The 20,987-nt window shown below is 45.6% G+C and overlaps 1 protein-coding gene across 1 annotated transcript in view; it reads left to right on the top strand.

The window, feature by feature from the left end:
- Nucleotides 1-20,987, top strand: part of Frmpd2 (FERM and PDZ domain containing 2) — a 113,931-nt gene that overhangs the window by 12,491 nt on the left and 80,453 nt on the right. The window contains exons 2-6 of the mRNA XM_057770006.1: nt 14,315-14,440; nt 15,954-16,111; nt 18,315-18,380; nt 20,238-20,429; nt 20,665-20,797. Of these exons, the coding sequence (XP_057625989.1) occupies nt 14,317-14,440; nt 15,954-16,111; nt 18,315-18,380; nt 20,238-20,429; nt 20,665-20,797 (673 nt within the window). The 5' untranslated portion in view covers nt 14,315-14,316. The remainder of the gene's footprint in view (nt 1-14,314; nt 14,441-15,953; nt 16,112-18,314; nt 18,381-20,237; nt 20,430-20,664; nt 20,798-20,987) is intronic.

A 20,987-nucleotide genomic window follows, 5' to 3' on the forward strand; every position in this document is an offset into this window, starting at 1 on the left:
TTTGACAAATTAGCACGTGTGTGGTCTTCTTGTTGGATGCTGCCCTTCTTTCAAATAGAGCATTGCGACTTGCCTTTTATGTTACCTTTGCTGGCGTTCTTACTTCTCATGTGGGTTGGCATCCCCGTCTAGTGTCTGGTCACCCCGGTCTGAATGCTCCGTTTAGTAGTTCTTGGAGGGCAAACCTATTGACAATAAACTAGTGTTTTTGTTTATATGGGAATACCTTATTTTCCCTTTCAGTTTCTTTTTCAGACTTATTCATTTGTTTTATGTGTGTGTGTGTGTGTGTGTGTGTGTGCACGTGTCTGCCTGAATACGTGTACCACGTGTGTGCAGAAGCCCAGGGAGGCAACAAAGGACACTAGATCTCCTGGAATTGTCAGTTACAGGTGGCTGTGAGCTGTCATGTGGGTGATGGGAATCAAACACCGGTCTTCTGCAAGAGCAGCAAATGTTATTAACTGTTAAGCCGTCTCTCCAGCCCCTCTCCTTTGATTTCATAGGACTGCTTCATTTGGTACAGAATGCTTGACAGCTCTTCTTTCTCTGTTCTTTGAATATGTTACAGTTACCTCCCGCACCGAAATGGGTTTAAATGGCAAATCAGCTGTGTGTACCTTATTGAGGATTTGCTATCTGTACCTTCTTTTCTTCTCCCTGCTTTCTATGGCCTTTAGTTTGTTGTTCGGCACTTAATTAAGGTGGAAGCTGTGGGTCTGGCTGGTCTTATCTTCCTCTGTCTTCCCTGAGCTTCTTAGATGTGTGGCTGAATGTTTTTCCTTATATTCGGGGCGATCCTGCTCATAGCTCACTCTGCTCTTGTTTCTCCTTTCCCAGGGATTCTGGCTTCCAGGAAGTAAGTGAAGCTGACGGTGTCCTGCAGATAACTGAACAGTTGCTCATCTTTGCTCATTATTTTTTCTTCCATCTCCCTAGGCCCATAATGTCCAGCCCCTTGTTTGTGAGTTCACTACTGTTGATAACATCAGCTGTCTTCTGAGACATTTCTTTTCTCTTTGATTCCTCTTCTTAGAGTTTCTGTCTCATCACTGCTGTTCTCTGCTTAGTGAGGGATCTTTCTGCTGCTTTCCCTCAGTTTTTATTGTTCTTCCTCTTCTTCTTTATTTCCTCTTCCTCTTCTCCTTCTTTCTCCTCCTTCTTCCCACTCTCCTCCTGTACACATGGTCTCTGTACATGGCCCTGGCTATACTAGAACTCACTCTGTAGACCAGGCTGGCTATGAACTCATATAGGCCAACCCGCCTCTGCTCCACAAGTGCAGAAAAAAGACGCACACCACCGTGCCTGGCTTCCCTTTATCCTTTAGAAACAGTTCATGTTGGTTATGTGAACACTTTTTAGACCGCTAATAAAACTCCTTTGTCTAGTAGACCCAGTGCCAGTGTCTCCTTAGGAATAAAGCTTGTCTGCTTTTGGTTCTGTGTATAGGCTGCTTACTAAAAGATTTATTTATCTGTATTTTATGTGCATGAGTAAAATGTGCATTTGTGTACCAGATGAGTGTGGAGTCAGTAGAGTCCAAAATACTCCTGGAACTGGCATTACAGATAGTTGTGAGCTACCAGGTGGTTGCTGGGAGCTGAACTCTGGCCCTGCACAAGAGCAGCAAGTGCTCTCACCCTCTGAGCTGTCTCTGAAGCCCCTATGGGAAACTTTTCTTGTTTTTTTTGTTTGTTTGTTTGTTTTGTTTTTGCATGTATTGCATTTTTTTTTCTGGGGTGAATTAAAAATAGATTTTTTAACTAGTACAGTGAGCACTTGAGGAAAAATGTCACTCCTGCTTTGCTCCAGGACTGCCACAGTTGTTCTTTGTCTTCGTCGCTACTGCTCAGATCTTTAATTCCCAGAACTTCCTCTCCGGCTCCGCATTCTCTGTTGTGTGTGGCTGCTGAGGTCACACTCGGTTCAGTTGTCACTTAAGGTTGCTGAGGAATCTCTTCCATGCCTCCCGATGATCATCCTGATAACACCCTCATGCACATAAATACAAATAAATGAATCTGTTATTAAGCAGCCCACACACAGAACAAAAAGCAGACAAGTCATTGTTCCTAAGGAGACACTGACATTGGGCCTACTAGACAAAGACTTTTCACTAGCTGCTTAAAATGTCTTCACATAGCCAATACCAACTGTGTCTAAAGAACTTCAAATGCCTGGATCTAAGCTTTCCAGCCTTTGGTGAGGGCTCTGCAGAGATCTCTGTAAACACTAAGGCCATCAGAGTGTCGATCCAAGTGATCCATTTGGTTCAGTATGACTCACTAGCTGGTATTGGTTCACACTTCAAAAGCCATACACGGACTAGAGGGCAGGCCTCAAGGTCCCCACCAGGGGAAGCGGGCCCCTGCTGCTGGGGTTGCAGTCTCTGCTTGTGATCTCCTGGACCTGCTCTCCCTGCCCCCTATTTCCCTTGGTCCCGGGCTCATTGGGGCCACCAGGAATCCCTGCATAGGTGCTGAGAAGTCCCATCTGGATGGGTGAGTGTGTGCTATCCTGGGGCGCACTGTCCCGGTAGAGAGCACAAACGCCCCCCCCCCCAGCTCCTGCTGCAAGGCTTTCTTTCCTACACACCCGCCCCCCACCCCCACCCCCAAGCCTGCCTTGTCTGCAAGGTCCTTAGCTGTGGAACAGTTTCCTGCCCTTTCACTAAGGCTACCAACCCAGAGCAGTGAGGGCCTGACTAGAGGGCAGGCCTCAAGGTCCCCGCCAGGGAAAGCGGGCCCCCGCTGCTGGGGCTGCAGTCTCTGCTGTGATCTCCTGGACCTGCTCTGCCTGCGCCCTACTTCCCTTTGTCCCTGGCTCATTGGGGCATCCAGGAGTTCCTGTGTAGGTGCCGAGAAGTTTCATCGGGACGGGTGAGTGTGTGCTATCCTGGGGCGGACGGTCCCGGTAGAGAGCACAAACGCCCCTCCCCCAGCTCCTGCTGCAGGGCTTTCTCTCCTACACACCCGCCCCCACCCCCACCCCCAAGCCTGCCTTGTCTGCAAGGTCCTTAGCTGTGGAACAGTTTCCTGCCCTTTCACTAAGGCTACCAGCCCAGACCAGTGAGTGCCTGACTAGAGGGCAGGCCTCAAGGTCCCCACCAGGGGAAGCGGGCCCCTGCTGCTGGGGTTGCAGTCTCTGCTTGTGATCTCCTGGACCTGCTCTCCCTGCCCCCTATTTCCCTTGGTCCCGGGCTCATTGGGGCCACCAGGAATCCCTGCATAGGTGCTGAGAAGTCCCATCTGGATGGGTGAGTGTGTGCTATCCTGGGGCGCACTGTCCCGGTAGAGAACACAAACGCCCCCCCCCCCCCAGCTCCTGCTGCAAGGCTTTCTTTCCTACACACCCGCCCCCCACCCCCACCCCCAAGCCTGCCTTGTCTGCAAGGTCCTTAGCTGTGGAACAGTTTCCTGCCCTTTCACTAAGGCTACCAGCCCAGAGCAGTGAGTGCCTGACTAGAGGGCAGGCCTCAAGGTCCCCGCCAGGGAAAGCGGGCCCCTGCTGCTGGGGCTGCAGTCTCTGCTGTGATCTCCTGGACCTGCTCTGCCTGCACCCTACTTCCCTTTGTCCCTGGCTCATTGTGGCATCCAGGAGTTCCTGTGTAGGTGCCGAGAAGTTTCATCGGGACGGGTGAGTGTGTACTATCCTGGGGCGGACGGTCCCGGTAGAGAGCACAAACGCCCCTACACTAAGGCTACCCAACCAGAGCAGTGAGTGCCTGCCTAGCGGGCAGGCCTCAGCAACCCCCGAAAGGGAGTGCAGGCACCTCCAGCTTGTACTGCAGTGTCGCCTGTGTTCTACTCGACCCCGCCCGACCCCTTGCATTCGGCCTTCTTTACGCGGGTCATTGGAATACCACGCATCCATGTTTTGGTGTTGAGGAGTTCATCTGGAAGGGAACGGTTCCTGCCCCTACACTGAGGAGATACACCTAGAGAGTTAGTCACAGCAAAGACTGGTCCAAGACATCAGGCCTCTCCTGGCTCCATTTGAAGGAAAAGATGGGCAGGCGCCAATGCAAGAATTCCCCCAACAACTTGAAAGGCAACGTGACATCACCAGGATCCAGGAATACCGAAATGAGAAGTGTACACCCTAATCCAGAAGAATTAGAAGAATTCGACTCAAAAGTGAATTTTATGAAAATAATAGAGGACCTTAAACAGGAGGTGAAAAACTGCCAGAACCAATTAGAGATTACAAACAAAAAGGTAGAGGAAATGAATAAATCTCTCAAAGATACCCAAGAAAACCAAGAGAAACAAGAAAAAGTAATCAAACAGGTAAGGGAAACGGTTCAAGACTTGAAGAATGAAGTGGAAGTAATAAAGAAAACACAAACCGAGGGAAGGATGGAGATGGAAAATTTGAATAAACGAACAGGAACTACAGAGACAAGTACCACCAACAGATTACAAGAGATAGAAGAAAGAATCTCAGACACTGAAGATACCATAGAGAAAATAAACACTCTCATCAAAGAAAACAGCATAACCAACAAATTCTCATCACAAAACATTCAGGAAATCTGGGTCACAATAAAAAGACCAAACCTAAGAATAATAGGGATAGAAGAAGGAGAAGAAGTACAGCTCAATGGTCCAGAAAATATATTTAATAAAATTATAGAAGAAAACTTTCCCAACCTTAAGAAAGATATTCCTTTGAAGGTCCAAGAAGCATACAGAACACCAAATCGACTGGATCAAAAAAAAACATCTCCTCGTCATATAATAATCAAAACACAAAACATACAGAATAAAGAAAGAATATTAAGAGCTGCAAAGGAAAAAGGTCAAGTTACCTATAAAGGTAAACCTATCAGACTTACACCTGATTTCTCTATGGAAACCATGAAAGCCAGAAGGTCCTGGATAGATATACTGCAGAAACTACGAGACCATGGATGCAAGCCCAGACTACTATACCCAGCCAAGCTTTCATTCACTATAAATGGAGAAAACAAAATTTTCCAGGATAAAAACAAATTTAAACAATACGTAGCCACAAATCCAGCCCTTCAGAAAGTAATTGAAGGAAAATCACAAACCAAGGAGTCCAACAATGCCCACAATAACTCAGACATCTAATGACCCTTCACCAGCACAACTTGAAGAAGGGAAACACACAAACTCTACTACCAAAAGAAGGAAAGAAAGAAAGAAAGGAAAAATGACCGGAGTTAACAACCACTGGTCATTAATATCACTTAATATCAATGGACTCAACTCACCTATAAAGAGGCACAGGCTAAGAGATTGGATACGAAAACAGGATCCAACATTCTGTTGCTTACAAGAAACACACCTCAACCACAAAGACAGACATCTACTCAAAGTAAAGGGCTGGGAAAAGGTTTATCAAGCAAATGGACCTAAGAAACAAGCAGGTGTGGCCATACTAATTTCTAAGAAAGTTGACTTCAAACTAAAATCAATCAAAAGAGATGGAGATGGACATTTTTTACTCATAACAGGAACAATTCACCAGGATGAAGTCTCAATCCTGAATATCTATGCCCCTAATATAAAAGCACCCACTTATGTAAAAGAAACGTTACTAAAACTCAAGGCAGTCATCAAACCACACACACTAATAGTAGGAGATTTCAACACTCCTCTCTCACCAATGGACAGGTCAATCAGACAGAAACCTAACAGAGAAATAAGAGGATTAAGGGAGGTAATGAATCAAATGGACTTAACAGACATCTATAGAACATTCCACTCAAATAAGAAAGAATATACCTTCTTCTCTGCAGCTCATGGAACCTTCTCGAAAATAGACCACATACTCAGCAACAAAGCAAACTTACACAGTTACAAAAAAATATCGGTAACCACCTGTGTCTTATCAGATCACCATGGATTAAAGTTAGAATTCAACAACAATGCTATCCCCAGAAAGCCTATGAACTCATGGAAATTGGACAGTCAACTACTGAACCACACCTGGATCAAGGAAGAAATAAAGAAAGAAATTAAAGTCTTTCTTGAATTCAATGAAAACGAAGACTCAACATACTCAAACCTATGGGACACTATGAAAGCAGTGCTAAGAGGAAAGTTCATAGCATTAAGTGCCCACATAAAGAAAACGGAGAAAGCACACATTGGAGACCTAATAGCCCACCTTAAAGCTTTAGAAAGAAAAGAAGCAGACTCACCTAGGAGAAGTAGAAGACTGGAAATAATCAAATTGAGGGCTGAAATCAACAAAATAGAAACACAGAAAACAATCCAAAGAATCAATGAAACAAAAAGCTGGTTCTTGGAGAAAATCAATAAGATTGATAAACCCCTATCCAAACTAATCAAACGGCGGAGAGAGAATACGCAAATTAACAAAATCAGAAACGAAAAGGGAGACATAACCACAGACACAGACGAAATTCAGAGAATCATTAGATCTTACTACAAAAACCTGTATGCCACAAAATTGGAAAATGTAAAAGAAATGGACACTTTTTTAGATAAGTACCATATACCAAAGTTAAACCAGGATCAGGTGAACAATCTAAATAGACCTGTTAGTCGCGAAGAATTAGAAGTTGTTATAAAAAACCTTCCCACCAAAAAAAGCCCAGGTCCAGACGGCTTTAATGCAGAATTCTACCAGAACTTCCAAGAAGACCTAATACCTATACTCCTTAATGTATTTCACAATATTGAAACAGAGAAGTCATTGCCAAATTCCTTTTATGAAGCTGAAGTTACTCTGATACCAAAACCACACAAAGACACAACCAAGAAAGAGAACTACAGGCCAATCTCACTCATGAACATCGACGCAAAAATACTCAATAAAATACTGGCAAACCGAATCCAAGAACACATTAGAAAAATTATCCATTATGATCAAGTAGGCTTCATCCCAGAGATGCAGGGCTGGTTCAACATACGAAAATCTATCAATGTAATCCATCATATAAATAATCTGAAAGAAAAAAACCATATGATCATTTCATTAGATGCGGAAAAAGCATTTGACAAAATTCAACATCCCTTTATGATAAAGGTCTTAGAGAGATTAGGAATACAAGGGTCGTTCCTAAATATAATAAAAGCAATTTATAGCAAGCCGTCAGCTAACATCAAATTAAATGGAGAGAAACTCAAAGCTATTCCACTAAAATCAGGAACACGACAAGGTTGTCCACTCTCTCCATACCTCTTTAATATAGTGCTTGAAATTCTAGCAATAGCAATAAGACAACATAAGGGGATCAAAGGGATTCAAATCGGAAAGGAAGAAGTTAAACTTTCATTATTTGCAGACGATATGATAGTGTACATAAGCGACCCCAAAAACTCCAGCAAAGAACTCCTTCAGCTGATAAACACCTTTAGTAGCGTTGCAGGATACAAGATCAATTCCAAAAAATCAGTTGCCCTCCTATACACAAAGGATAAGGAAGCAGAGATGGAAATCAGAGAAGCATCACCCTTCACGATAGCCACAAATAGCATAAAATATCTTGGGGTAACCCTAACCAAGGAAGTAAAGGATCTATTTGACAAGAACTTTAAGTCAATGAAGAAAGAAATTGAGGAGGATACCAGAAAATGGAAGGATCTCCCTTGCTCTTGGATAGGGAGGATCAACATAGTAAAAATGGCAATTCTACCAAGGGCAATTTATAGATTCAATGCAATCCCCATTAAAATCCCATCAAAATTCTTCACAGATCTTGAGAGGACAATAATCAACTTTATATGGAGAAACAAAAAACCCAGGATAGCCAAAACAATCTTATATAATAAAGGATCGTCTGGAGGCATTACCATCCCTGACCTCAAACTCTATTACAGAGCCTCAGTATTGAAAACAGCTTGGTATTGGTATAAAAACAGAGAAGTTGATCAATGGAACCGAGTAGAAGACCCTGATTTCAACCCACAAACTTATGAACACCTAATTTTTGATAAAGGAGCTAAAAGTATTCAATGGAAAAAAGAGAGCATCTTCAACAAATGGTGCTGGCAGAACTGGTTGTCAACGTGTAGAAGAATGAAAATAGATCCATATCTATCACCATGCACAAAACTCAAGTCCAAATGGATTAAAGACCTCAATATTAGTCTGAACACACTGAACCTGATAGAAGAAAAAGTTGGAAGTACTCTACAACATATGGGTACAGGAGATCACTTCCTACGTTTATCCCCAGCAGCACAGACATTAAGGGCAACATTGAATAAATGGGACCTCCTGAAACTGAGTAGCTTCTGTAAAGCAAAGGACACTGTCACTAAGACAAAAAGGCAACCCACTGACTGGGAGAAGATCTTCACCAACCCTGCAACAGACAAAGGTCTGATCACCAAAATATATAAAGAACTCAAGAAACTAAACTTTAAAATGCTAATGAACCCAATAAAAAAATGGGGCACTGATCTGAACAGAGAATTCTCAACAGAAGAAATTCAAATGGCCAAAAGACACCTAAGGTCATGCTCAACCTCCTTAGCGATAAGGGAAATGCAAATTAAAACAACTTTGAGATACCATCTTACACCTGTCAGAATGGCTAAAATCAAGAACACCAATGATAGCCTTTGCTGGAGAGGTTGTGGAGAACGAGGCACACTCATTCATTGCTGGTGGGAATGCAAACTTGTGCAACCACTTTGGAAATCAGTGTGGCGATTTCTCAGGAAATTTGGGATCAACCTACCCCAAGATCCAGTAATACCACTATTGGGAATATACCCAAGAGATGCCACATCAAATGACAAAAGTATCTGTTCAACTATGTTCATAGCAGCATTGTTTGTAATAGCCAAAACCTGGAAACAACCTAGATGCCCTTCAATGGAGGAATGGATAAAGAAAGTGTGGAATATATACATATTAGAGTACTACTCAGCAGTAAAAAACAATGACTTCTCGAATTTTGCGTGCAAATGGATGGAAATAGAAAACACTATCCTGAGTGAGGTATCCCAGACCCAAAAAGAGGAACATGGGATGTACTCACTCATAATCGGTTTCTAGCCATAAATAAAAGACATTAAGCATATAATGTGTGATCCTATAGAAGTTAAATAAGAAAGTGAACCCAAAGAAAATCATATAGTCATCCGCATGGAGAGGGGGAAGTAGACAAGATTGCAGGGCAAAAACTGGGAACTTGCGGGTGAGGTGGCACGGGGCAAAGGGGAAATGGGATGAGAAATATGAGAAGGGGAGGATGGGAGGAGCTCGGGGGATTGGGATGGTTGGGATATAGGAAGGATGGATACGGGAGCAGCGAAGTATATATCCTATCTAAGGGAGCCATCTTAGGGCTGGCAAGAGACTTGACTCTAGAGGGGTTCGCAGGTGTCCAGGAATATGTCCCCAGCTGGTACCTTGGGCAACTAAGGAGAGGGAACCTGAAATGACCCTATCCTATACTGATGAATTTCTTGCATATCACCTTAGAACCTTCATCTGGCGATGGATCGAGGTAGAGACAGATTCTCAATTTGGAGCAACGGTCTGAGCTCTTAAGGTCCAAATGAGGAGCAGAAGGACGGAGAACAAGAGCAAAAAATCAGGACCACGAGGGATGCACCCACCCACTGTGACAGTGGAACTGATTTATTAGGAGCCCACCAAGGCCAGCTGGTCTGGGACTGAATAAGCATGGGTTGATTCCGGACTCTCTGAGCATGGCGGTCAATGAAGACTGATGAGAAGCCAAGGACAATGGCACTAGGTTTCAATCCTAATACATGAACTGGCTTTGTGGGAGCTTAGCCTGTTTAGAAGCTCACCTTCCTGGACGTAGATAGAAGACCTTCGTCTTCCCGCAGGGCAGAGAATTTGGACTGCTCTTCAGTATCGAGAGGGAGGGGGAATGGTGTGGGGGGAGGAGAAGAGGAGTGGGGATAGGGGGAGGGGAGTGGGGGGAGGGGGCAATATTTGGGAGGAGGGGAGGGAAATGGGAAACGGGGAGCAGGTGGAAATTTTAATTAAAAAAGAATAAAAAAATAAAAAAAAAAAAAAAAAAAAAAAAAAAAAAAAGCCATACACCAGGCAGTGTATTGTAGGCATATTTAAGTACAGCATGGTTTGGAAAAAAAGAAGTTTCCTGGTGTAACACAATCCCCTGGGCACAAGTACTCATAATTACACCAGAACTCTTCTCAAAGTGCACGCCATTTCTTCCACGAAGATGTGTTCTAGAGATAAGGTGCACTATTGTCTTCAGGCCCTATGGGAGGATCTGGGGCCATCTCAGTCATACTGACAGTGTCCGGGTCCTCATCTCTGGTTGTGGGAGCTTGGGGGAGCCCCTGGCTAGAAAGATAACACAAAGGTCACTTAGATGATTAAGTATCTCCAGTCCTGGTTGTGGGAGCTTGGGGGAGCCCCTGGCCATACAGATAATGCAAATGTCACCTAAACTATTAGCCATCTCCGGCTCTGTTAGAGGGAGGTTGGTATGGCCTGGCCCTATAGATAGCGCAAATCACCAGGTTCTTAACCACCTCCATTCCCAGCTTTCTCTGTGGAAAAACAGGTTATACAAATCTCTTGTTGAAGAGACAATTATATTCTACTTGTTTAACGCTCCTGGTTCCTTCCTGCTTGTCTTTGAGCACAGGGACCTTTGTGTTCCCAACAGGGCTCTGAGAGATGCATAGACAAGCCTTTATGTATCTGCTGAGAAGCCCGCAAATCTGGCTTACCCCTGTTTCCTACTCGTTCAGTGTCTGATGGAGGACCAGAGTGAACTATTTAGAGTCCTGAGTATTTCAGAACACATGCGCCACCCAGAACTTGGACATAGGTCTACATATAAAAGTAATTCTTTAGGTTCTTGGAGATATTGAAAGATTTTTCAGATTGGCTACAGTCTTCTTCCTTACCGCTTCTCTGTGGCTTTTTGGTTCTCTTGTTAATACAAATGCTTTTGTAATCACAGACAGATGCAATATTAAATAATTGATACTGATTATTTAAAAAAAAAGCGCCTCCACAGGAATATTTGTTGTCACTGGGGGAACTCTGAATTGGGTCAAAACAGACAATTATTTGTTTGAAGTTAGTTTCAAGATTTCACTTTTTAAAAATCGTGTATTCTCTTCAAGAACAGTACAAGCTCTTAACTGCTGGGCCATCTCCCTAGCCCCAATACAAATAATTCTTGAGAGAGATTTCTGGGGATGGCAATGCCAAAGAACGATATTAGAAAGAGCCACAGCTGTGGCCTAAGTCTGTGGTGTCTGGGGGAGCTGCTCATTATATCATTGCTTTTATGGATCGGAAGATTTGGGACGGTTCTTACTTTGGTGTTCTGTGACCTCCCTTCCTTTGCTTTCTTTAAATAATGCCTTTGTTGAGGACCCCGGCTGTTTGACCTACACATTCCCTGTTTTGGATTCTACAATTGCATTCTGATGAAATTCAATGTGCCTCTTAGGTGGTACCATGTACTTTGTGCAGGGATGAGTGTTTGAAATATATATATATATGTGTGTGTGTGTGTGTGTGTATGTATGTATGTATGTATGTATGTATGTATATGTATATGCATGTACATACATATCATGTGTCTGGGGCCACCAACTCCAGGGAAAGCCCTGCGTAGAGCATCCACACTTAGAGTGGTACCTGATGTTGTGTGAGGTACCTGATGTTGCATTTACATGAATGTTCAGATTTACCTCTTCCTGCTGTTTTTTCAAGGTGATTTGTTAAGCCAATTCACAGATGGGTTTTGTGAGGGCATAAATTTCCCTTTATCTTCAATTAAATGTACAGGAGTGATATTGCACGTTTAATTTTGTAAGACACCAACAAGCTGTTTCCCAGTGTACCTGTTCCTTCTCAGTCTCACTGGTAGTGTGAGAGAGCTGGTTTCTGGGCACACTCACCAGCATTTGGGGTTGTGACAAATGTTTGTCTTAGTAATTCCAATGGGTATGCAGTATCATGTCATTATGGCTTTAATTTGCATTTCTCTAATATCTAATGATGTTTAATATTTTTTCATTGGTTTAATTTGGTATCTATGTAAATATCTTTGGGGAAATGTCTGTGTCATTTTCTAATTATACTGTTTATTTTCTTGTGTGTATTTATAAATCTGAGTAAGTGTTCATGTGGGTGAGTGTGGGCATGCACCTACCATGGCCTGTGCAAATAGGTCAGAAGATGATCTTGGTTCTGGTCCTCACCTTCCACCTTTTCTGAGGCAGGGTCCACCCTATCCCAGACGGTGCTGCCTCTGTTTACTAGGATAGCTGGCATTTTAACTTCTGGGTCTTTACTTACTTGTCTGCACCTCCCATCATGCTGCAGGTGACTGTAGACTCTTGTGTTACAGCCAACTTTTACATGTGCTCTGAGGATTTGAACTCATGTCTTCACGCTTGGGCAGCAAGAGCTTTTGACCACTGAGTTCTCTCTGAATCTGTTTTCTTACTGATGAGTTCTGAGGGCTTAAAAATAGACACCCTAAATATGTGTGTCTCTTCTGATATATAATTTTAAAATGTTTTATCTTAGTATAATTTGCTTTTTCATACTCTTGATGGGATTTTTCTCAGAGCCAAAAAAAAAAAAAAAAACCAGAAAGAAAGAAAGATTTCAATGACATCACTTAAACATCCTTTTGTAGATTATGCTCTTGGCGTCAAGTTCACAAAATCTTTTCCCCAATCCTAGTCCCTGCATTTTCTTCCTTGCTTCCCTAAAAGTGAATAGTTTTACATACTATATTAAATCTATGACCCACTTTGAACTGATTTCTGTAAAGGTGTGTGATTCAGACCCTTGCTCAGGGTTCCGATAAAGGAGCCGTGGCTGTTGGTTGGAAAGTCCACCCTTTCTCCTCGGGACTGCTGTATGAGGCCATGGTCTCACCGAGCTGCCACCTGCACAGCTGACAGGGCAGTTTGTTTTTCTTCTAGTCTTGGCTCCCCTCTGGGATTTTAAGGATTTTTTTTTTGTCTGAGAATCAAAGTATTTCTCACTTTTCTTTAATAAAAGTCCTTCACCATGATTACAGAGTTAGAAACATATGGCTAAATGCAAATGTCTAAGTCCATCGTTCTGTAACAACTTTTAGGAGGAGAGAAAAGAAGAAAACGAAAAGTGAAAATAGCGGAGCAGAGAGGAAAAGAAGAAAGGAAGGAGAGGGCCTGGGTTGGGTCCTAATTTATCTCCGGAAAAGTTCTACTGACACGTATACTCACACAAATACGGGTATGGTGTGATTCTGATGACCCTAAATAGCATGTAATGATCACCTGGGTGTAACCAGAACACCTACACCTCAGATATTCACTTGGTCTGTGACTGGGGACCCCAGTTGCCCTCACAGACTACCTATGACAAATCACAGCTCATAGGTCAGGTGTCTTCAGGAGCTCTCATGGCTCCCTCTAGGTGTCCCGTGGAAAAGCTGGGAGTCGACCTCCATTCCCCAGGGTGCTGAGCAGTTGGTGAGTAGACAGCTTTGCTTAGCACCAGGGGGGACAGGGGGCAGGGGGCCTGCCTTCCAGGCTCTGACTGGAGAGCAAGCTCTGCAGCCATAAACAGCTTAGGAAAAGCTGCAGCCTGGCCCTTCCAGCTGCCTCCAGCAGGGCTGGGGGATTAGTGAGGGTCTCTCTCTCTCTCTCTCTCTCTCTCTCTCTCTCTCTCTCTGTGTGTGTGTGTGCGCGCGTATGCGTGTGTGTGTGTGTGTGTGTGTGTGTGTGTGTTGTGGGATTGGGGGGAAGAGGGGCGGGCAGATGGAAATGTCAGCTTTGGTTTAGAGGATACTTCTAGAAGGAAAGAGAGCTGCTCTCCTGGCGGTGGCACCTCCTCCAGCTTCCCTGTGTGTTCTTCCTGATCTGAAATTCAGGCTCTTGTACTCTTGGTGGTGGGGGGAGCGATTCTCACTAGTCCTGTAAGCAAGAGCTGACAGCAGGGTCTGCCTGCCCAGGCACTGCCGCCAGCTCCATGGTGGCAGCTAATGGCCAAAGGCATACAAGATGGTTGTCAGTCTGGTTTCCAGGACAGAGATGAAGACCAGGCACTGGCCACTCCCTGGGGCAGCCAGCTCCCTGGAGGAGGGGTACTTGCTGTAAGTCACTTGTCCTTCACCCATTTCCTCAACTTTTCGTCTGAGAGCCGATTGATCTGTGTATTTGCTCATTTACTAAAAAGCCGCCGGCTTGTCTGGCCAGGTGCCGTGACCACTTCTAATTCTCCCCTCTGCTTGTCCTGTGCCTCGGAGGTGTGGGCAATGGAAGCGAGGCGAACATATGCTACCAAGTAGCTGCAGTGATGGAGCATCCCCAGACTGTGCAGAACTCTGTCTCCACAGACATGAACGCAGCTTCGGTGACACTTGCCAGTGCCCTGCAGGTCAGAGGTGAAGCCCTGTCTGAGGAGGAAATCTGGTCCCTCTTGTCGATGGCTGCTGAGAGGCTCCTGGAAGACCTCCGAAACGGTAAGGGAGTATTTGGGCCAACTGAGTCCTAGGAAATTGAAGGCAAAGCTTCTGAAGCAAATTTCCTTCTGGCAGCTTCTTGATCTGTGATCAACCCTAAGGTTTTCGAACAAGAGGGCAAACGGTCCTTACCAGGCGGCTGCCGAGCGGTGGCCTATTCCCTAGGCCTCGGCTGCCGAGTGGTGGCCTATTCCCTAGGCCTATGCTTTCTGACCAAGCTGAAAGGTGGTGCTCCTGCCTTGGACCTGTGCGGTGCTTACAGAGAGACTAGTGGCAGCAACTAGGCCTCTCCCAACAGCTGGGGTGTCCCCACAAGCCATCCCTCAGATGCTGTTTATTCTGTCCCATCAGAAGACAGAACCTACAGTGCGCTCTAAAAATGAGGGGTTAATATGAAAATCACTAAACTGTGATATGAATGAAGGTGGAAGAAAATCCTATGTGGACCCCTAGAGTCACGGACAGGTCCTCCTCCCCTGTTGGGTTTTAGCCTATGGAGGAACTGTCTTGCAGCTCATGATGTTGAAGGTCTCTAGATGATCTGGCCAGAAGTAGTCTACAGTCATGGTCCAGGTGACGCAGAGGCAACAGCCAGGTGATGACTCAGAAGTTTGGGGTGACCCTTTGGAATGTGGCACGCTCAGATGAACAGGCTGAGAGTGTGAGGGCAGGAAGACTGGAGCCTGGAGCATCTATGTGGACAGGTCCATGAGGAAGTGGTCACAGCACAAGGCCAGGCCTTGAGGTATGCAAGGGCTTTCATGTCCTGTGGCTGAGTTCAGGACAAGTGTGTTCCTGCCTGGTCATCTTATATTCATACCACTGGCTTCCCAACATGGCAGGAGAGGACCTACTTCCTCTGAGGTCTCTGCAGTGTCTCTTCTGAGAAGAACGTTGATAGTGCTGACAGCAGCAATGCTTAAAGAAGCCCTATGGAAAGGCGATTTGGAGCTGTGGGGTGTTCAGTCAGCAGGTGAAGTAAACACAGGGAGGCTGCATATAGGTATTGACTCAGTAGACTCCCTCCCCAGACTGAGAAGCTGCAGAACATGGCTCAGGTCACGTGAGAGTGCATAGGCTCCGCTGGGTGCCGGGTCCCAGTGTCAGCCAGTGGAGGGAGGCTGCATGCTTAGCTTAGCTTCTCTTCCTCCTGAGCCCTCCTGCCTGTCTCCTGCCCTGGGGGATCTGATGAACTACTGTAGAGCTATGCCACGACCAGTGGGCCTCAGTCCCCGACTCGGCTACAACAAACTCAAGTCTTCACCAATTCCCAGCTGGTCTTGGTCGTTTTTGACCTTTTATTTTAAAATGCTCAGGTCCTCAGACATCCAGATGCAGGCACTAAATTCTTATCCACAATTGGAACCACCTTCTGTAATACACACTTCTATGTGCTGAGTGGAATTTATCCTGTCCCGTGCCTGAAGAGACCCTGGTCAGTACCAATCCTAGAAGCAAGTGCTGTCTGAGACAGTGACCGTGTTCTTATGCCCCACCATTGCCTCGTTTCCAGATTCCTCAGACTATGTGATCTGCCCCTGGTCATTCCTGCTTTCTGCAGCTGGAAGTCTTTCTTTCCAAGACTATGTTTCTCACATAGAGGCTGCGCCATTCAAGGCTCCAGAACTGCTCCAGGGACCAAATGAGGATGAGCAGCCCGAAGCATCACAGGTTGGATGTGTGTCGCCCTGCTTCAGTACCCTGGGGAAAGCCTTTCCTGAGGGAGACACCTCAAACTCCCTGCCCAGCCCCAATTCTGAGGTTTAATGCATGTTCTTTGCAGACTGTCTTGCCAGTAATTTACCAGCTCTTGGCTAAGGCCGTTCAACTTCATTGAGACCAAGTTTCTCAGTCAGTTAAGCAAGACAAATATAACTTTGTGAATCAAGCTTTACCAGCGTTAAAAGTAGTGTTGGGGGCTGGGAAGGTGGCTCAGGGGTTAAAGAGCTTGCATGTAAGCATGCAGAAAGCCAGGTGTGATGGTGCATACCTATGATCCCAGTTCTCAAAGCTGGAGAGAGGGGGATTCCAGGGCCTAGCTAGCCAGCTAGTTTAGCCAGCTGGCAAGCTCCAGGTCCCGTAAGAGATCTCAAAATATAAAGTGGGCGTGGAGTACCACCCATATATGTATATTTCCATACTGCACACAGAAAGAAGTATAAAGAGAAGTCTTGGGGAACACTGTGGGCAAATGGTTTTCATAAAGTGGCCACTGGCTACCTGAAATAAGGGCCTTCCGAATGACCCGGCCAGCCCCCATAGGTGTTTATCCTCAGGCAGCTTCAGGAGGTTTCAGCTGCATTTAGGATTTGGTATGGAGCCTACTGGGTTCAGCTTGGCACCCAGAACATTTTTAGACGGAGCTTTGGCACCCATGGAGAGTTGTGGGTGTGAGTGGTGCCTCTGGCTGTGCCCAGGATGCTTATATCACTTCTGTTCAGGGTCACTGTAGCTGTGCCCCAGATGCCATATCACTTCTCATGGTCACTGTAGTTGTGCCCAGGATGCCATCCCAGTTCTGCTCAGGGTCACTGCAGCTGTGAACTGCAGTGGGTCTGTGGATGGGGCTGGGCTATAGGGGAGCAATTTCAAATAAATAAAGACAATAATTTACAGGAACAGGGGTCACTTATGGGACCTCAGATCACTTGTGTTAGACAGTCTAATATAGGGAGAGCTGTATTTTCTCTAGCTCTGGATGTTAGGACAAAGAACTGGCCAGACCTCCTCAGAGGTGTGGGAGTCAAACCACCATGGAGAGGGTGAAGCCTTCCCAGCAAGTGCTGGAGGTCAGCGGGAAAGTCCCCAGCAGCACTTAGTAACCACGGGCCACGGGTTTAACACACAGTTTGTTACTTCAGGGGCTTCTCTTGCACAGCTCCAAAAGCATTTTCCTGAAGAGGATCTTCATGATTATTGTCTTTTCCTCCTATAGTGAAATCTACCAGCATCAACAAAGGACATTGATTAGTCTGGAGGTCACAGCTATGGGATTCCAGGGCTTGCGTTCCATCCCATGTTTGGGTCTTATTAGGCAATTCCTTTAGCTTCCTTTTGCTCTTGTTTCCTCTTTTCTAAAATGAGGACAATTGAAAACTTGCCTCAGAGGATTGTTGTGAAGACCAAATACATTTAAATAAACAAAAGGCTTAGAATAGGGCTCAGCCTGATAATAACAACCACCCCAAGTGCTTTCATATTCCATGCTTATGAGGGTTTGGGCAGACCACTCATCTTTAAAAATACAGAGCTTCAGAGAAGTTGGGCCATGCTTTTTCTGACAAGACACAAGGCTTTGCAATAAAATTGCCCGCTAGCATGTTGTGGATGGATAGCTATGGTTACAAGAAACAGAAAGTCTGAGATACAACAGCCAGAGTCACAGTTAGTCCTTAGTTACTTAAGGAGCAATTTTGGTATGGGTAGCAGCAACTCAATGATATCAACAAGGATCCAGAATATATATTTCTATTCTAGTCCCTGTGCTTATTTCCACACAGTTGCAAGATGGCTGCTGTGGCTCCACACATCGTACGGTATTGCAGTTAAACAACAGGGCAAGTGTGAGGTCAGTCACATACTTTTTTTTCAATAAAGCAAAAGTTTCATTTTGTTTTGTTTTGTTTTGTTTTTTCTTCCGTAAGCACCCTAACAGATGTTCTCTTATTTTTCACCAAACTGGGGAGTCATAGTTACTGCTAGAAAACAAATTTCTAGCCTGCAGCGTAGGAGGGAGCAAAGGTTAAGGAGGTGCAGATGGTGCCGTGCTAGCCTAGCCAGATTTCCACCCCTTGCTCCTGAAAACTGCTGTGCTTTGCTTGCGGGACTGTGGACTCATGCCTGACTTCTAACCACGTGCTTCTCTCTTGGGCAGATGCATGTCTACTCCTTAGGGATGACGCTCTACTGGTCAGCTGGGTATCGTGTTCCACCAAATCAGGTCTGCAAACAAGAATGCCTCCCACATTACCAGGTCATCCATCTGGATTAGCTTAGTAGCTCTCCCCTAGGCTGGACCACATGCATTAAGTGTGGTTATCAACACCCTTCTGGTCTAAGCCTTACACAGGCGTTACCAGCTGATTGCACAGTCATTCCCCTGGGTCCATAAACAACTTCAGCATGTTCTTAAACACTCCAGAGAAGATCCAAGTTGGGACTGGCAGTCAAGATTCACTCGTCCTCTTGGACCACAAGAAGTAGAAAGCTAGAGGGTTTCACATATACCAAAGATAGTTATCTATGTATTCTCCCAAATGCTTTTAGAATCAGCCCTTCCTGAAGTGAACCACTGAGAAAAGGGTTCTGTGCTCAGTAACTGAGAGAAAATGTACCCTGCACTGTCTCCTCTGGAAGAGCTGTCAGACTAGCTTGTTACAGACTGTTTAAGACTCAAAACACAGAAACTCGATGGGACAAAGCATGTTGCACAATTTGATGAGTTTATGCACTATGTGAATGCATTCATTCATGTATGTGCCTATATGGGTGTGTGCCTGTGTGTGTGTGTTAATGCATTTTCATCTGACATGGTAAGAAACCTTTAAAAACTAGGGCTATGAGAAGCATTGCTGAACCTGGCCATGGAGCCCTGACTCCCCTCTCACCAGTCCCCCCCCCCCCTTTCTCCCTACCTCCCCTTTTCTCTTTCTCCTCATCTCTTAAGCAGAAAACTATTTACAACACATTCTGTCTGAAGTGAGACCCTCACTGGCTACCTGCTGCCCTCATGGTTTTATTTCAGCATCTCACCAGGGCACATGGATTTCAGAACTTGGCTCCTGCTCCTGTCTGCTGGTTCTCTGGCAGCCCCAGGGCTTGTCTTATGGATGTGTGACTTGCAATCCTGTGCTTGGCTTAATGCTCTGCCAGCGTCATCTTGTACCTAGGACTTTGGGGCTTCATAGCCCCTGCTGCAGTTCTTTCCTTTCAGGCACACACACCAGTTTCCACACCAGCTCACCTGCCCCTCTTGCCTCTGTGCATGCGCAACAGAAAGCTCATTCTGCCTTTCCAAACCCCTGCTGCTGTTTGAGGTCTGCTTGGGTCCAGCTTTCATCTGTATACTTGTGGGGTCCTGTGCTTCCTCGGGGTCAAGTCCTTGTCATTTTCAGCTATTCTTGCTCTTTGAGTAATAACATTTGTGTGGGACTGTGAGCTTTAAGGCAATGAGGTTGAAGAGCAACTGTGTTACTTGACACAGTGGCCTCTTGCTGTGAAGACGGCACCATAGTCAAGGCTCCCTGAGAGCATAAAGAGAGTGTGTGTACAAGACTCTTTTTCCTTTGGCCTGACGTGAGCATGGCATAGAGTTCTACAAATGATGACTGTAACGGAGCCCTTGCCTGCTGCTCACCGCATGAAAGGCCACTTTGACTCATTTGACTCCCTTGCACTCAAGTTCCAGGAGGAAGTCCCCATGAGATGACTGCCCCTCCCTCACCAAATGACTCTTGGAAGCATCAGGCTACCAGATCAATGTAGCGGTGTGTGTGTGTGTGTCCACTAGTGTGGCCAAGCATTTGGCTCAAGTCGAGGTCTATGATGTCTGGCACAGGCTTTTCATCAACTTACCAAGCTTGCATTGGAGCTGATGAGCTCAGATCAGAGAGTAGCAAGGACAGCAGATGTCGAAACCGTGGCTTGGCCTCAATGACAAATCAGATGTCTATTCCAGAAGCAAATCTGTTTCTGTAGTGATGAGTGTGTTTCCTGAAGTCTCTGGGGCATGTGGGCCTTGGTGCCCTGCAGCAGCCATTCCACTCGGCCACACTTGTCACCAGTGTGTCCTCTGCAGCCCCTGCAGCTTCGGGAGCCCGTGCACTCCCTCCTGCTGGCCATGTGCGAAGACCAGCCTCGAAGACGGCGGCCACTGCAGGCAGTTCTGGAAGCCTGCCGGGTTCATCAGGAAGAAGTGGCTGTATACCCAGCCCCTGCCAGTCTCCACGTCAGTCGGCTGGTGGGCTTGGTGCTGGGCACAATCTCTGAGGTCAGTTTTGGAATCCATCTTTCCCATTGGAGAGCTACTAGCTATGTATGGCTATTGGAATATAAGTCAACCAAATTTTAGTTAAAAGGAAATTGAACGTAAAAAAAAAAATCCAGGGGCTCCATGATAGGGTACTTGTCTAAGGAGTTAGTTAGCATGACAGGTAGCTTGCACGTGTTGGTATGCACCCCTCTTACCTGATTGTTGACTTGCAAGTCCATCAACCCTCGTTCAGGTGGAGAGACGAGTTGTGGAGGAAGGTACCTGTGAGCGGCAGAGCAGAAGCTACTTTCTCAGGAGTAAGCTGCATCGAGCTGCCAGTGAGAGCCCTGGAGATCGTGCCTCTGATGGTGTGCAGCCGCGAAGAGGTAAGTGAAGGCTCTGAGCAGACCTATTTAGACAGATGGTGTGCAAAGTGACCTTGTCTCCTGTCCTGAGTGTGGATATTCCCTGCTACACATACAGAGCATGCCCATGCAAGTGCTTCTCTCCCAGGAAGTGTTAAGGGCCTGGGCCTAGGGTCAGTGTGCCTACTAAACTTATAACACTTAAATAGAG

The sequence above is a fragment of the Chionomys nivalis genome, chromosome 5 (assembly GCF_950005125.1).
Source record: "Chionomys nivalis chromosome 5, mChiNiv1.1, whole genome shotgun sequence".
Classification (NCBI taxonomy): Eukaryota; Metazoa; Chordata; class Mammalia; order Rodentia; family Cricetidae; genus Chionomys; species Chionomys nivalis.